This window comes from Varroa destructor, unplaced genomic scaffold (genome assembly GCF_002443255.2).
Source record: "Varroa destructor unplaced genomic scaffold, Vdes_3.0 BEIS01000005.1, whole genome shotgun sequence".
In the NCBI taxonomy this organism is placed as follows: Eukaryota; Metazoa; Arthropoda; class Arachnida; order Mesostigmata; family Varroidae; genus Varroa; species Varroa destructor.
The window spans coordinates 33,603,310-33,621,196 of NW_019211458.1; the positions used below are offsets into that span (position 1 = coordinate 33,603,310).

The 17,887-nt window shown below is 40.0% G+C and overlaps 2 protein-coding genes across 9 annotated transcripts; one reads left to right on the forward strand and one right to left on the reverse strand.

Moving 5' to 3' along the window:
- Window positions 1-530: 530 nt before the first annotated feature.
- LOC111250690 (uncharacterized) lies at window positions 531-15,151 on the reverse strand. 8 transcript variants are annotated; one of them, XM_022806292.2, is made up of 7 exons: window positions 15,010-15,151; window positions 8,277-8,881; window positions 7,734-8,039; window positions 6,870-7,586; window positions 6,465-6,563; window positions 5,714-6,110; window positions 531-4,644 (listed from the first exon to the last, which is right to left on the reverse strand). In XM_022806292.2, the coding sequence occupies exons 2-7, from the start codon at window positions 8,529-8,531 to the stop codon at window positions 4,592-4,594; spliced, it is 1,827 nt and encodes a 608-aa protein (XP_022662027.1). In that variant the 5' UTR covers window positions 8,532-8,881; window positions 15,010-15,151; the 3' UTR covers window positions 531-4,591. The 8 variants fall into 8 exon arrangements, with proteins under 8 accessions (XP_022662027.1, XP_086847586.1, XP_022662028.1 ...); XM_086991460.1 differs by lacking the exon at window positions 15,010-15,151 and adding an exon at window positions 14,426-14,446; XM_022806293.2 differs by lacking the exon at window positions 15,010-15,151 and adding an exon at window positions 13,798-13,939.
- Window positions 15,152-15,364: 213 nt separating this feature from the next.
- LOC111250692 (uncharacterized) lies at window positions 15,365-17,821 on the forward strand. Its single transcript, XM_022806295.2, has 3 exons — window positions 15,365-15,510; window positions 16,221-16,311; window positions 17,175-17,821. The coding sequence occupies exons 1-3, from the start codon at window positions 15,508-15,510 to the stop codon at window positions 17,480-17,482; spliced, it is 402 nt and encodes a 133-aa protein (XP_022662030.1). The 5' UTR covers window positions 15,365-15,507; the 3' UTR covers window positions 17,483-17,821.
- Window positions 17,822-17,887: the final 66 nt, after the last annotated feature.

Here is a 17,887-nt window from a genome sequence, read left to right on the forward strand (position 1 = left end):
GCTTTTTTTTTGCGCCACGTCCTAAAATGTGACGAACACTTGATGCCAAACCCACGGTTTGCTTGCTTAATAGACTGTTCGATGTTTCGCTACGAATTTCGAGTACATTTTTTGTCTGATACTCTTTTTTCCTGCACGTTATATATAAGCATTTCGAACCGTTTAAAATCCATGTAAAATTTATTTTTTAAGTCGCGTAAGTGGATTCGCTTGGAACTTCCTGCAATATTATCTTTGTACTTAAGCTGCATGTTCATACATCCAATGGTACTTTATAAGGCATTTTTTGTCTAAATGTTAAACGTTAAATTAATGAAAAAAAAAGAATAGAAGGCCCGTGAGCGAGATCCATTAAGCAGCGAACACGTTCTTTTTGAGAAATCTTGTATATTAATGAAACTCAATACATGATGTATATAATGTGTTTTATGGCATATGGAGAGTCTAAAATGGTATAAACAACAAGATTTCGTCTAAATTGAAAAGTTCAAGTTGAAAGGCGGAGGCTAAATAATGAATAGGCGAATGACTGTTGCATGTAGAATAGCATTTATTCACTCCATTCCACTATTCCATTCTTTTTGCTATTGGTGGCACGCGAACGATATCTTCTTTAGCTCTGCAGGACGACATCTTGTCTCTTCCTTCATTTTTCTGCTTTGCCGTTTTTTTTTGCTAACATCTTAAATTATGGATGTTTTTTTCTGTGTTTTTCGTTTTCATCTGAGTATTAAAATACATGCTCATCTTCTTCCCCACCAACAGTTTGTCTGTTTTCACTATTTACTTTTCTCCACTTGGTGGGGTTTAGATTTAATTCTCTTTTCTGTTCGTCCCTTCCTCAAAGAAGAACAATTATCGTATGAATCCTTCAACACTGCAGCCTTCTTCAACCATTACTTTACTCCCCCCATTAAGTGTCTTTCTACGTACTTATACATATATATATGAACGTGTCGTTTTATATATTCCCATCATTGCTGCTCCCGTACATATTAACACTGGTCTCAACCGCTGCGTTCGGTCTACAGCTACCGCTCCACCCGGTGTTTAGGTTTTTTTCTCCAAACGATATCGTTCCAGCCCCTGGTCACCCCCTTTCCAGCTCTTTGATACACATAGTGCAATAATCAGGTGATAATCGCTGTTTTTTTGCCACATTCCCATATTAAACACCTGAACAATATGAACACGAATCTGCTGTCTACCGAGTGACAGAAGTCTTGTGTGGAGCACTATATGCATGTTGGTCAACTTGTGGGCGAAGACAAGATGGGGAAAACCGGTTGCATTAAATAGCTCTGAAGAATGCGGTACCGCGGATTTCAAATCCGCTAATGGAAAGCTCACAACAGTACACGTATGTGTGTGTGTATTATACGAGCTCAAAAATAGAGCGTACCTTCCATATACATGATACCGACAAAAATACATCGCACAGCTTCCGCAATACAGTTCGTAGAAGGGATGTAGTATAGACTCGTCAATATAAGGAAAGTAAGAAAACGGCATCGGGCTACGGAAAATGGAAAACCACAACAACGACGATACAATAAAGTTTTTTAGATGATCCCTTAGCTATGAAGAAGCCACGAAAGATAATCATTTCACCGAGATCTTCTCATCAATGAATAGAGCGTTTACTCTTTCGACTTCTACAACTTCTAGTACCACTACTTCACATCACTGGACGGGGCCCACAGTATATATATCTATGAAATCAGGCTTTTCCTTCCTTTTGTATCCCCATTTTGACGTATGTATATATGTATATATATAGTGCTGTTCCCTTTGCTGAGCAGTTCCATATATATATATATATATATATATATATATATATATATATATATATACGCGAAACTGCAAAAGAGATGCTACTTGTAAACATGATTTCGTTCTGCTTCATTGTAATATATTTGCCTGCCCTCACCTCTATGTTACCACAACTGACACCGTCACGGCGATGTAAATATTTACGGACACGCAACCTGCGGGCTTTGGGTTGCAGAGCAATATGATTTCGGTCATGGGGCCATCTAATATGGCACCTTAAGCTATGGTTCTCACAGACTCTAACCCGCTAAAATTACTATTCAAGTGAGATGTCTTCCGAATCAATGATCCATCGCATTATTATTATTATCTGAATTGCAATAGATCTATCTTTCCCGTTCTTCATCATTACATTGTACGAGTATACATCATATTATTATATATAGAATAGAGACACATATATAAATATATACAGTCTTCGCCGCGTGCTTGTCGATGTAGCTCGAAGACGAGCTCTTTTCTCTGCATTATTTTTTAATATTACCACCACTATTACGATAGTAATCGTGTCTTTCAAATGATTGTTGACGTCAAATACCAATACTTACAATTTTTTGTCGATTTTTATCATTTTTAAGCAAACGTCCATTCTCTCCCTTCTTACATTGTCGTTTCTTGCTTCATCTATCGATTGCTTGGTCATAATCACGTCATACAAGTCACCACGAGTCGCACGTGACGCTCCACTTCCCTTTCTCCTTCTTCTTTTGTTCTGGAGACAGCAACTATTGGAATATAATATGTAGATGTTCATTACAACTTATAACAAACAGGCGCCATAGTGACGGGGGAAAAGGACCGTCACAAGTGAAACGCGGAAGCAACGCCAAGACAACAGTGACGGCACCTCAATCTTCATATTTACGTCTCATCATTGTGAGGTTACGATTGACCGTCGAGGGATTGATTGATGAAGAAGGGTCCACTTATTGAGGATAATGTTACTATTTTTATCATTTTAAGTCTTATGTTATATAATGAATTACCTGTTTTCGCATGTTAATATGTTATAATAGTCGTTATTAGCATTATTGTTAATATTAAAGTATCTATTTGAAGGAATCTAGTGACAAATTATTAAGTTATTCTCATTTGCTGCTGTCACCATAATGTTATTTTGTTATTATGTCTTGATTTTTCTTCTGTTTGTTTCACCATTAACTCAGCACTATCATCGCGACAATACCCACTTACGTTGTCTGTACGCATGCGTGTCTATGTTTGTCGATCTACCTCCGTCTGTACTAGCTAGGTTCTCGCACTGGAGCCATCTCAACAATACACCGAATCTAGTACGCCTGCCTAGTTCTCCCTATCATTTTTACTCCATTCGAACGTTCGATGTTAGCGCACAATGTTACTCAAAGCTTTTTTCTTTTACATATCTTGTAATATCGTTCATAATACTTTTCTGCCACGTTCATATTGTCATCACGATCCCTTGTCTTCTTCTGCATATGTGTGTGTAAAGTATATTATTGTTTTGTTTTTTATTTTTGTTAATGCTTTGTATATTGTATCACTATCACCATAGTACGATCGTCAGTATCATCACATTTTTGTTTCATGATACGGTACGCATACAAGAATGTATTGTGTCTTCACTTGAATTCATATGTTTACGTAGAGGTTTATATTCATAAAAGGGCAAAATATCTCAACTTATTCATACATATATTTTCTCTCTCTTTGTTTTATTAGTACGCACAATGAGTGTGCAGACTGTGATTGAGGCAATTGCAGCAACAGTAGTTATAGTGTAGGTACACGGTTCGAATAAAAAATTATTCATTTGATCAAGGCGCAAATTAAGGAAACGAATACACTACATTGTTACTAGAATCAATACGACTTTCACGAGAAGCGAGACGAAAGGCGAAAAATAAAGAAATGACATTGTGTTCATCTTACCAATGTTCCTGAAGGGGTTTAATGTAACCATAATATGACAACATATGATTAATATAATTTGTGATATTACTATTATACTGCTCTTAGTATGACATTTACTGTTCAGCTCTATCGAGTTTATTCGATGTACTATATCGTCAGTTTTCTATGCAGTTGTTTGAATTACCGATTTGCAGGAACACAACAATGTTGTTACTTTGTATACGAGAGAAGAACTTGAGGGCTCGTGCATCCATGAAGAGAATTCGTGTTTTGTCAAAGAAGATAATGCTCGTCATGCTTGGCTACAATAACAAGTTCAATCATAGTAGTGATTCGTATTACGATAATAGCAACAGAAATAAGAATGAATAAAGGTGACTCGTTCATCTTGTTCTCCGCTGTATTTGTTGCTGCTGGCGAGAGGTCCACTTTACAACATTCAATCCCTCCCTCGACTGTTTCTGCATATGTACTTGCTGAATATACAACGGGTCTATACAACCTAGATTCGCCCGCATGGACACGAAAGGTTTTCGTTTTCGTAGCTAACGCCATGCCGTCGCTGGCATAAGTTGTATTTTTTGCTCGTAGTATAACTAACCCGTGTAACGTCAACACAATAGACGACCTTTTGACCGACGAATAACAACATTTTGGCAGTCACAAGGAAAGAGTGATTTTTTCGTTCGTGTTACGACTTCGACCGATACCTCTGCAGTGATTTTTTGTGTAGGTATTGCCACCCAAAGCTAGAAGGTGTCGACTGATTGGCCTGAGCACCGTCAAGGCCTTAAATATTCGTATTACGCAAATGTGAATAGGAGAAATGGTACCAATTCAGCTTCCCATTCTGCTAGCTTTTCTCTTAGGACATCCCTGCCGTGGTCAAAGTTGTCGGTTCCATAACAGCTTTCATTCCTAGAAAAAAAACAAAAAGGTTATTGTTATTACTACTGTTCAATATGCACATTTTTTGAATAACTTTAATTATTTTGCTTTTGATGGCTGCATACGATAATGGAAGCCTACATGACTGAGACTCCGCTCGTTTTTATTCTATTAGTTACGTATATTGGTGCGTATTGTTATGTATGATGTATAAGTATACATATTCAAGGTGGCGCATCTGAATTGAGAATTTTTATTTGCTTTATATCTTAAACTGTACCTAACCAAAGACAAGTATTTTACTGACATATGTTGTATATTCCATAAATATATCTGATGATCAGTTTCTTACATAACTACCATTCACAGTGATTACAACTTGAATTCTCAACCTAAACAATTAACTGTCCTATTTCAGAATTTTTTATTATTAATCTGGAAGTAATTTTTGGGTAGTAAGTGTGCACTAAGTGATATTGATGGTTGTAAGCTAATGAAAGTACCGTTAAGTAAGCTACATAGAAAAATTGCAAAGTAGAAGAAAGCGTTAAGATTTCTAAAAAAAAAATACTGACCCTTGGAGCTCAACTGGACGATACTCCTTTCTTATAGGAGAGAAATATTTTTTTTAAAAAGGAGAAACGTTTCTTTCTAAAACAACCAATAATTTATTGACCAAAAAGTGTATTAAAAACGGCTTTTATCGTCATTTTGATAAATTTTCAAACCCTCTGAATCCAGACTTTTTAATAAAAAGATCTTTAATATAGATCTTCTGGTCTTCATGCAAATCCTCCTACGATCCTTCCTGAAGCCGCACGGAAACTAGCAAGAACGTAGACCCTCAGTTTTAGGCAAAAAAGTTGGTTTTTAATCTTGGTGGCAATTCGTATCGTAGGAAGATTGCGTTATAATTAATCTTTGCTTAAATTCCGAAGTCAATGTTGGAATTTGTTGTTCTTTTTTAGAATAAACTGTGCTTCGCCCTATACCAGGAACAGCGGATGAAAGTCTGCCGGAGACAACAAACAGCCCGGCGAAGTTTTCCTCATTGTAGACCTACCAGCCTATATACCTCAGTCCAACAAAGCACACTCACCGGAAACGTCCCTCTGAAGTTTGGCGCACGTAAGGCTGAGCAGGGCACGAGCCGTATTGTGCTCGTCTGCGTAGTATTCATCAGCCTTGCTTGTCGAGGAAACTGGGACATCATCAGCTTCTTCAATGCCGTCATCGTCATCATCGACCTCCTGTTCCAGAACCTCATCGTCGTCCTGTCCACCACGTCCAGCGGCAAATCCGCTCTCGACGTGTTCATCATCGTGTTCAACAACTTCCTCATGCAACACAACGTCCTCAACGACATGCTGCACCACTCCGTCATGCAAAGGCATGTATTCCTCCTCATCTTCCTCTTCCACAACCTCCTCTTTGATTGCATCATCGGACATGATCACCTCTTCAACAACCTCTTCCTCGTGCATCTCGTCCATGTCCTTTAACGCATCGTTCATAACAAAAAAAAACCACGCCGTAGATGAACGAATTAAGTACTTGTAGCCACACATACACACTAAACAACTACTTCAGACTTAATCAACAACTTCATTCACCTAAAAATCACTTAGTCCAAGCGCTGAACACTCAAAAGTTTGAAAGCATATGAGGAAAGAAATTTAAATAGCAAAGTCTAACGTGCTATGAGTTTCAGTAAATACTGGACAAAATAGGTTTATAATTACTTCATAGTAAATTTCACGCGAAAGATACCTAAAGCACGACCTGGCTTAGCGAGGATCTCTAGAAAAAAACGACTTAAAGGCGACTGATTAATGCCGTTGTATACTTACTTGCTTAATTTCTACTTCGGCTGGTTCAAAGTGACGTGATAGTCTCTCGACCCTTACACGTTCCCTATTTCCGGAAGAGCTCTGTCCACTACCAACTCCCTAGAAGTGGCATAAGCAACACAAATGCAAAAAAATTGACATTCGTCTCTGAGTAGAATGCGAGAGTGTGTCATCATAACGATATCGAGTATAAATCACTGCGTAAAAAGGCCAGCGACTTAATTTTATCGAGTAAATAAAGGCTACAAGAAGTCACCAAATACGAATCGTCGAGCCTCTAAAGGATAATTCATTTCATGGCAATATAATTAAAGTTATTTCCTGCACTACAGCTGTATGACAAATAGAAATGTCAGACGATTCATCACTATTTTCTCGATTAGACTGCGTGCATCACTTACTAACCTTGAGATCAAAAATGAACTGTCGGTTGTTGGTCTTCACCCGGATTTCATTGTCATCCTCTTCATCTTCACCTTCGCCTTCATCCTCGACAGCCGAATAAGTTGCTGACCCATTCGAATCATGACAACACTCAAAATCGTCCTTGCTCTCTGAGGTGCTACGCACTTTTCGAATGAATTCCTCCGCAACGAGCTGGTGCAAAGAAGCGCTTGAGGACAGACTGCTAGATCGAACGATCCCGCCACCTTGATGTCCATTGCGGTGATGGTGGCCAACGTTACTACCGCCCGCGTGCGGAAGTTGATTATGGTGACCCTGATGCTGGGCCGGTAATTGATGTTGATGAATTTGCTGGTGATAACTGTGTTGTCCAACTGCAGCTGACTCCGACTTGACTCGAACCCGTTTAGCCTCGATATGACGGGGCTGGTGTTGCGTCTTACGTTTAGTTTTTTGAGAAACTGAACTGTCATGAAGGGGCAATGGGATAAGATCGCCAACTTCGTGGCCACCTCCTGTGTTACAACCATGATTGCCAATGCTAGAGTTGGTTGCTGAAGTCACCACTTCTTGCCCTCCAAGAGGAATAATCAGCTCAGCTTGATCTAGTTCGACAATGCCGTCTTCGATAACCTGCTCCACCGATGTCGACGACTCCGTCTCGGAAGATTCGGAGTCCGAACTCGTTGTTGTGGTTTGCTCAGAAGACACCGTCAGCTGCCAAATAGGGGAAACAGATGACGTCGGAGAATTTGTGGCGGCCACAGTTCAACAAATACCTAAAATAGTCCTTCTACGGCATAAATCCAGTATATATGGTAGAATTTATAACAGAAATTTCGTGTTACAAGGAAATATTGTTACCCTTCTACGTGGTTCGCGTCTGGGACGAGAGCTCGTACGGTTCGAGTTGTTTTTCTTGTTGCCATCAGGTTTGATTCCACGCCGATTCACATGCAAGAGGAGATCCGGCCGATCCGACCGGAACGAATCGTGATGAAAGATTGAGTGGCTTGCGGACGAAAATGACAGCAGCATCACAGAACCATTGGCGCCCTGACCAGACTTCGAATTCTTCGGCACCTTCCGAAAGCCGTACAAGTTCAGTTGGCGAACAAATGATGTGATATTGTTCGTTTTGAAGAGTCGTTTAGAGGCATCTAAGTACTCCTGCGATAGTAACGAGCGTTGGAAAGGTTATGGTTTATATAGCTAGCCTAACGAATACGCGTTTCATTGGAACTGTTTAAGTTCAAATCGATCAATCTAATTTCTAAATGAAAAGGCAGCCAATCTTTAACTGAAGTAATGTTCTCTGATGATCTCACATAAGTGAAACTTTAATCTTAGCTACCTATCCTTAGCTATCGTAGTGATTTGATATCAGGAAAAAAATTGGTATTTTACCCTTTCGAAGATTTGATAGTTGATCGCAATTGCAGTGCCACCATATATCCACTGTATGGCACCGCTGTTGCAGTCGGACACTATACGCCAGAGCTTGAGCGGGAAGCGAAGATTGCTTAGATTACCAAGCAGCAATCGAGAGTCGAATTCTTCGGGAACAGGCGGCGGGGACCGCGAACAAGTAACTTCTTCGACTGTCTCCACGTTGGAGTCTTCCGTCACGTAAGACGAATCTACGTCAACCGACATCCTCATATCTACTTATTCTTTAAGTGGTTGATTAGTTCCCGTTGTTGCACGTGATTAGTACCGCCTCGGACGTAATTTTTGCAATAGGCAGTTTGGACTGTAATTTTAGAATAGTAGTTCCTTGAAGAGCTGCTAATCTTATCGCTTTTCGTCTCTGCTTTCGATATATGTATTTGTTTATATAACGTACTACTATGTAGGCTTATCCCGATGTGTATGCGAAACAAATGCAATATGTGCGGCCGAAGGAAGCCGCTTAATGTGAAAGTGGTAGGCCTTCGTGTTGACCGCGAAGCGGCCGGATCCCGAATGTTTGCTCTGTTTGAGCAGCAGAGCTGCCGCATTCATCCACAACTCTGAAAACGTAATTCAAAGCAAAAAATACATATACATTATGATTTTAATTTTCTTACTAATTATCATATTCGTGAATGTTAATTCGAAATCCATTTCAGTTTGCTGTTTCTAGTGCAGAAACTAATTAAATAGCTTAAGTTTCAATACAGCGAATGTCAGGCGCACGTCTTTCATTTGCCTCTCATCCTTCTTACAGTGCGGACCTAGTAGTAGCTATAATTTTCCTATTATTCTTATTATTATTATTATTATTATTTTCCTATTATTCCAAAATTGACCTTTGCTGAACAGCCTGACACAGACATCGAGAGAATTACAAACAAATCAAAACGTAGCTTTAAATATTTCCATTTCATGAATGGGCTCTATGGAATGACTTCGCAGTTATGAACGTATGAAGTTACTTATCATGCAATGAGATTCTGAGGAAGCATCGGCTTCCATGTCATGGTGTGAATCAGCCTCTTGAAATACAAAGTACAGAAGTGTGCAAAGGAAATGGTGTTTTGGATTCTCTAAATTTGGAAATAACTAGAAAGCGTTTAAATATTGTACGGTGTTGCTGATTGCAGTTAACAGCACTATATATTTCCTGAAAGTTACAACGGTGAACTGTTGAGACAGGAATTAACAATAAAAACGCAACTGTGTAAACATAACTCCCTACATAACTGAGGGAAAGAACACCGTTATTGCTTTGAACGAGTGCTAGCGATTGTCGCACATAGCCACTGTACCGTAATGAGAGGCGTTCCAGTGGCAACAGGGAATATTAATATGGCAACCGAATAAATTACAGATCGCGTCGGGTAATCGTGTTGTGACGACGGGTGCGTGTCTGCGCACTGTATTGCAACACGACTTTCACATTGCTCTGCATGCTTCGTGGCTGTATTCGGCTACAATAACTGGAGACGACACAGAAAATGGACTGAACATACTCCGTCCTCCATGACGCCTAATTGCGCGTACAAGGTCGTAACCAAAAGTTGGCACTGATGCACGAAAATGTCAGACAAAAATATAGATTCTCTCATAGGTAACATGCTTTGATTACCAGAATATTAGGCTTCCTCTTAATATATCTACAAATGGAAAAGAATGTTAAGAAGCTCGTTGTCGCCCAATCTCGAGGTGATATGGGCAAATCCAATGTACCCGCCACAGTACTGAACGATTTATTCATTAAAATCTTTACAGAACGTTTCCTTAAGTGTCTAATAATGCTCAGAATTTTTATTATACGGCAAATATTTACGAAGGTATCAATAACCCGTCTTAACTGTGGCACTCAGAATATCACAGAGCTGATTGAGTACTTCTTACGCACGTTACAAGGATCAATTTGGTTGAAAAATATACTTTGCAAACGATGTAACACAAAGGGCGCTGATTTCTTAGATATGTACTTGATATAATCAATTTTCAATTCAATGACCAGAAATTCTATTCTGCGGCGGAGTTTTGAGGCCATATTAAAAATTTATCTCAACTTATTTCATTAGATTGCAACGATAGCTTTTATTGATGCACCAGTAGACAACACGATCAACTAACTAACGTTAGAGAATAGTGTAGTAACGTAATAAAAACGCTGAGAATGATCCTGATTTTGCTTTTTCTCGCTTTTTTTTTGCAAATCACGATTTGATGCAACCTAGTTGGCATAATAATAACTATTGTTAGTTATCATCATCATAATCATTACTGTTCAAAATAGAACCAGCAATAACTGGTGCAGCAGCAGCGGCTGTAGTGGCCGCTATGGCGACAGCAACCGCTCGTCATTTAGTAGTTCCGCACTGAACGTCGGCCCTACCGACCGAGCGGCCGATGACTTGCCTTCCCGGTTCAGTCCCTGAGCGCACGCAACAAGCAAGACGCAAGAGACGCCAGCCATAGACTACCATTAATACACACATGCACTTATTGGCAGCATAGTGTAGTGCAAGGGACCACTGTTCTCCATCGCGCATTTGCGCGTCGTCACCATTGATGATAGTGCTGTCCTATGCTGCTAATACGCGGTGCCGTTGAAGCTGCTCAAGCAGTTACTGCGGCAAGACAACAGTAACAATAACAGCAAACATCGAGCGCGTGAAATAGCGCTGGCGCCACGTTCGTAAAAGCTGGCTTGGTTATTGCAGTTGCTGTTAGCTAGTGAGCGGCGCCAATGGGGGGAAGCGGTTCTATTGTGAACAAAGTAAAGTGACGATGCTGCTGGCGGGCGATGTGCAAACGTGGTCCCATGGGTCACAACAGGGAAACGTCCATCCGCATATCGTCAGCACCAACAACGTAACTATCCGAGCAAAGAAATAGCGGCAGCGTGTTATTCAAGCTGCTGGTTTCGCTGTCTGCTGCTATATAGCATTATATGGGGCTGTTGCCACCTTTGTGTCGCTAGAGTGCACACCGAACGAATTCTCTTAACTGAGCGCAATCGTAAACGGTGTCTGTAATGTCCGCGACAGTAACGCCTTCGCACACAAAGATACGTTTCGAGAAACATCCAAGCAAATAAGGATGCGCAATAATAACATCTAACATGCTTATATATATATATATATATAAAAACAAACACAAGGTGTTGATATCTAGAACAAGTGCAATCGCAGCTCTAGAAGAGGGCCAGCGACATTCTACGGCTGTTATGATTTGAGGAGTGGTCTTTGTTGTCGACACACCGCAGATCAGGGTCACATATTACCTGGCCAAAAAACAACAATAACAACTACAGAACGACAGAATCTACTAGCGGAACAACAATAGTATGGTGTCGTCAAGATGACCGCGTGTGTTCTAATGCAGGAATCTTGATTACAACAGCAATAAGGATATTAGCAAACTCAGTACTTGAGAAACAGAATGATAGTGCATCACACTGATGCTTTTGTATTAAAGTCACTTGAAAGGATTCCCGGTAATTGCTAAGATTTTAATTATCATCGTTCGTGATAATCGTAATGTAAATAGAAAAACGAACACTAACGATTTTGATCATAGTAATACAAATTATAGTCGCAGCAGAACCAGTATCTACCCATAGACTGAAAACGAATAAAGTTAGGCAAATGAATGTGACCCACAAATCATCTTCTTTATAATTTTGCGTGCTTATCTGTTATAATAAATAAGAAAAAAATAGCACACAGTGACAAATATTTTCAGGCTCCGCTTATTTAATATACAGATAAAAAAAAAAACCTCGCTTTATTTTAGCTTCACAAAATGGAACGACCTTTACGTCAATTATGTACCACAAATGGAATAGCGCCGAGAGGGTAGAACCGTGAAAGATAATAGATGCTATTCTACTAACACTAATTAGCTATACTTGTTTGTACTTTTTTTCTGCAATGTCTTGCCGTAACAGGAAGGCCTATTACTTTAGATAGATGGAACATTTTAGCGCAAATGTTTTGCGTGATTTTTGCATCCAAAGATTTGTCAACCCCAACAGTAGCAGCAAAGCACGCGAGAATGTCACTACAGACAGAACAAAAGTCTATAAACATACACGGGAGCGCCATACTGTGCAAGGGTAGCATAGAGATCTGTAAAATACGCATGGACATTTCACACGGAGATAGTGGATTCATCGTATTCGGCGGAGACAGACAGAAAGACAGTGAACGTGAAGGATTGTGTTCGAGCCGTGAGGTTAACCTCCTACAAATATAATTAGCTGTTGAGGTCAACAATGCGCGCTGCACACTCAAAGGGCAACGGACGAACAGCAAATAAAGCAACGAACTGTGTAACGGCTACAAAGCGCAGATGTAGAAGTTCAGTAGTATTCATATACGTAGAAGTAGATATAATAGAAGACCAAAGGGGATAAAGCGAGAAGCGACCGACAAGTGTAGACACCAGCAATTTATGGTGTCCGTGCAAAACTGACAGCCTGATAATTAAATCTCTATATATAATTTGTATAATACATACTGTTTATAAGGTACACTCGTATGCTGGGTGCGGTAAATTAAACCAAAGCGTAGGAGTGCGAAGCCTCGAAAGGTTGAATGAAGCTAAACTAGCGGAAACGATACAATACAAACAGAACTTACACATGTATCAATTTATCTTTACGACAATATCGAAGCACAAGAATTCAGAGTATCAATTGCATTGAGTCTAATGCACGAGATTATTGATTACGTTATGTACAGCAGCAGCGCCAAACAAGCGATCGAGTAACTTTCCACAATACCAACATGCTTGAGGAAAATATATACTTGTATGTGAGTATAAATGGATCGCGCAGTGGCCTGGGATCGCGCGGTGGCCTGGGAAGACAGCAATAATTATTCAGTGCATAAACATCTGTACATCGTGCGAGACCGCTATCAAGCAGTTAGTGTCCTTTCTCGACTATTTATAATTCTATTGAACAACGGTGTTCTAAATTTTGGCTAACCGTTGCACTTTGTATGCAACATTAAAAAGGCAGCAGGTATATTTGAGAAAACTTGTTCAATAAACTGAGTTTTTTAAACTCGTTACTAAGTGCTATTATTATTACTATTGTGCATTGCACTTATCATTTTTTTAAATTTTAGACAACAACACATTTTTAGTTTGCCTTTACGATATGCATTCACGTCACTTCAAGATTACACTAGTATACGCCACCGGTGCGAATACATCGAATAAGTCACTATGTCAGAAGCTCGTCCACAAGTCGAATCGCAGCGCCAAATACGCAAACCAAATGATCATACCGAATGTGGACTATTTATTATTAGATTAACGAGAATATTGTCAATACGCTTCAGACACTGCGGGTCCATCACAACCGCCACCACCCTCACAATCAGAACGGGACTAAGACCACATATTATAATGAGTCTGTAGCAACTACTGCCAATTGTGGTGTCGCTCAGCAAGTAAACTATTGAGTCTATGCACGTACACACTGATAATGTTGACACTGCTTTCGTAGGAGGTAAACTACCAACATCATCATTGTGGTTGTCACCATCGGCTACGCGCTGCACTTCTCATGAAGCAGCACAATGCATGAATTAAGTAAGGTTGCTTGTACCACCATTCGCGTTGTTGAATGCCTGCAGTTAACTGCTGCTACTGACGTTGTTGTTGTCGTTAGCGTCATTACTGCTACAAGCAGCTGCTAGGCGCAGTTCATTCAGACTCGAAGCGACTGCTTTCGCTGTTGTTGCAACGGCAGCAACTATATGTAAGAGCAGCGCACTTCCATTGCCGCTGCTGTCAACTGTGTATAATATCAATCCCTGTTCGAGCACTGGGCGCTGGACATCACCGGCCATTTCATTATCTCACAATGTCACAATAGGAGCGCAGGAAAGACTTGAACTGGCCACTACTACTTCGATAATTACTATTTTTATTCTATACGGACGACAAGACCGGCCGAGCTAATGACCGAGCGAGGCGAGAACAGAGTACCATTTATACCACGACCGATAATAATAATGTACGATACAAGAGGCAAACTATGGACAGGGCAAGGCTGAGGAACGTGCCATCGCACGAATCGACAACTCGTATACGAACGATACCTATTTAGAGTTTATGAGCACAGCAGCAGTAGCACCAGCAGTAGCAGTAAACCAGAAACACACACATACACGATCGCTAGTCGGGAGACCAATCATTGAACCAAACAAGCCTGTGTTGCTCGAAGGGGTAGGGGAGATTAAGGATTGACTGGGTCGATCCCGTGTGACCTGAAGGCAGCGCTCATTCATGCCCATTTAGTGCATGAATCATATCGAATACTCATTCGTTTGATCGGATTCCGCCTAGGAAGCCGACCAAGCGTCACGGAATAGGTTGTCAATGTTCCGGGAAGCTGCGAAAAACCACCAAAAGACATGGAGCGTCCAGTGGGCCCTTAGGCCTAACGGTGACTCGTAAACAATTGCCAATGTTCACTTAAAATCCATGTAACCTCGCACGGGGGTGACGGGAGGTGATTCGGAGTCATCATACGGATTGCGGCAGACGTGGATTACGCAGGTATTTCGCGTAATTTCGCTGTTGCGGGGGCCTGCTGCTTTTGGAACGGAACATTCGAATCATGGCTTCAGCTGAAAATCGGCCAAATTTTAGTGGTCATTGACTCGTTAATGACAGTACTCACCTTTGAGAGAAAATTCGCCGGGCGACGAACGCTATAAATTGGCAAATCGTCAACTCGAAATCTGCGTTTCGCGAAAATCGAACGCTCCAAGTGCGCGGAGAGAAGGTGAAGATAACCTGAAGCTAGCGGCGCTGTGCGACCCGTGATGGCGGGTTTCCGCCGTACGATGGCAGGTTGAAGCATGACAATGAATACCATTAAAAACTGCTTTGAAAATACATACAATGACAAGTACGCGCGCATAAGTTAACAAGATATGATAACAAGCAGTTATGCTAGCGGAAATTTAGCTAATTACGAACGAAATTTAAACCACAATGTCGGCCATTGGCCCGATTCGAATCGTGGCGCTTAGAAGCGGGACGCTAAATTGGCGCCCTCTGAAAGTGTTGACAATGAAGGTGTTTGATTTGGGGTAGTTCGAGTCAATCGAAGGTGCGGGAAATTATCAACTTTGATTAGAGTGTATATGTGTGTGTCGGCTGTTTAGCCGAATTGATGGTGAGTGCTGTGCAGGTGTTTGGTGGCATAAGCGCATAATGTGTGCAGGGTAGATGACTTTGCACGCTATCTCTGATGCATATGCTGAACTCTTGCAAATGATACTTGAATTGTTATAATCATTGGCACAGCAGATTGTCAGTCATATACGCGCGCGAACCAAAACGAAATTTCGTTTTTTGCCATTTCGTGTTGATTGCTGGTTTGTATGGTGTGATGATCCCTAATCGACTTTTTGTGCCGACTCCGCTAAGCTAGTGTATCCGTCTATGCTAAATTTACATTGTCAATTTACTACTCTAACGCAGAAGTGCATGTCAAAGTAAGATTATGGCGCTGTTTATCTGAAATTTGGAATATTATTAGTTGTGGCTTCAAGCTACAGTGTTTAGTTGTCTGTTTCAGATGAATGGAATCGAGAAGATTATACATCTGTAGAAATGACAGAATAAAGCCACATTTACTATTGTGTTTGTCCGTTTTCAAGTATATCCACTTACTAGATTTACCCGAATGCAGAACAGTTTTCTTTACTTAGCTAGGTTTTTGAATTTATTTGGAGTGAGGTGCTTTAAACAAACAGAAAAAAAAACACCAATGGCAGAATGTTCTACCGTGTTTAGTTAGCAGCCATGTGTTGAGACTCACTATTGAAACTGTAAAACATTATACGAGCAAAAATTGATGATAAACATCCTACATTGGTTTAGCGCTATACAGATCGACCTGTTCAGGAGAACAATCACCATCGTCGCTATTCATGTGATGATCGCGTGACACTGTGTCATCCCGTCAGCAGTAGTAAGTGGCACGGGTACTTACCTCCTATTTTATTTAATGGAGGGCTACCTTAACACATTAAAATTAAATATTTTTAATCTAATCCTTTTCATTCAAACTCATGTGTATCGCCATATGGCGAATAGATGTTAGCGTATAAACACTGCATTTTTCATATGCAAATATTTAGAAACATTTTTGCTACTGACCTGTCATCATAAGAACAAAATGGTTATGCTATTCAAAACCGAGTAACAATAAGTTCGCATTGTATTAAAAATTTTATTATTGTTCACAGCTTAAAATGTTATTTCTCCAGTTAGCACAGAATACGAATATAGCAGTCAGCTCGTCTAGTATACCAAAATTATACATCACTTTTTAAACTTTTTTATCATGGTTATTTTTAATTGCGAAAGACGTACAGGTGTGATAAAAGTAAAATTTCATTCATATAAGCTTATTGCATCGCAATAAAATTCAGGATGGTTAAAGTTTTTCATCATACAATTAATATTTAGTATTTTTGCTAAGTTGCTTTTATTCCTAACAATAAATGAATTCATTTAGAGACCAACATAAACTTAAAACGTATAATGTACGCTCATATTATTATTTAAATAAAAAGCGTCTGTTTTTCGCTTTTACGTAAATTTCTTTATATATGCTTTAAATGAAATAAATATATTACCGTTAAAATAAGAATGCACATGCAGTTGCATACAGCTTGTTTTTACCAGAACCAACCAGTTTTCCATGTCCGCTTCAAACAATTAAGTTACTGTAACATGCTCGCCGAAACTGTTTTTGCAATCACTACCGGCTTTGTATGATATTGTGTATCATTTATTGTATTGGTGTGGTTTTTGTTGTCATTTTTTCAGCTTTCAAGATGACCTCGTCCAGCAGCCCCATACTCCCATCAAACGACGTAGGGCCTGTAGGGACACTCCTATTTTTCTCTCTTCTTATGATTGTGTGTCCCATATCAACATTTTTCATTGTCCGTAGCACACTTGTTCACTTCGCCACTGACATGTTGACATCCTCAATTGCCGCAGCGGTGTGCTCCATTTTGGCAGTACACGGAGTCGTAGCAATGTTCGTGTATAAGGCCTATCATGAAAAGGATGACGGACCTTCACCAGCCCTGGTTGACAAGGACAGCAAGGTTCCACAGAAGATCGACTAAATCTACATCGCGAGGAAAGAACTTGTTCTCTATAATAACGCGAAAACGACAAGAGAAAGTTCGACTTTTGTGCTGCCTGGTTTAGAGCCAGATGTCATATTTCACAAGTATAAACCAACAAAAATAGTTTGATACTTATATTTCTGAAGCCGGGTTTACATTCATAAAGGAAGCACCTGTCTGAGCTGGAAAGACAACTAATCACAATACTCTCGTTAACAATAAAATACATTAAACGAGATAACAATATCCTACACAACGCATAAATATCAGGACATTGACAAGAGGTCTAATATAAATGATAAAGCCATTAATAAAGATGTTATATGTACGGAAGAATGTGTGAAATAGCTGAGCGATCTAGATTATCTAAGAATTAAAGCGATCACTCCCTAGTTACTAAAA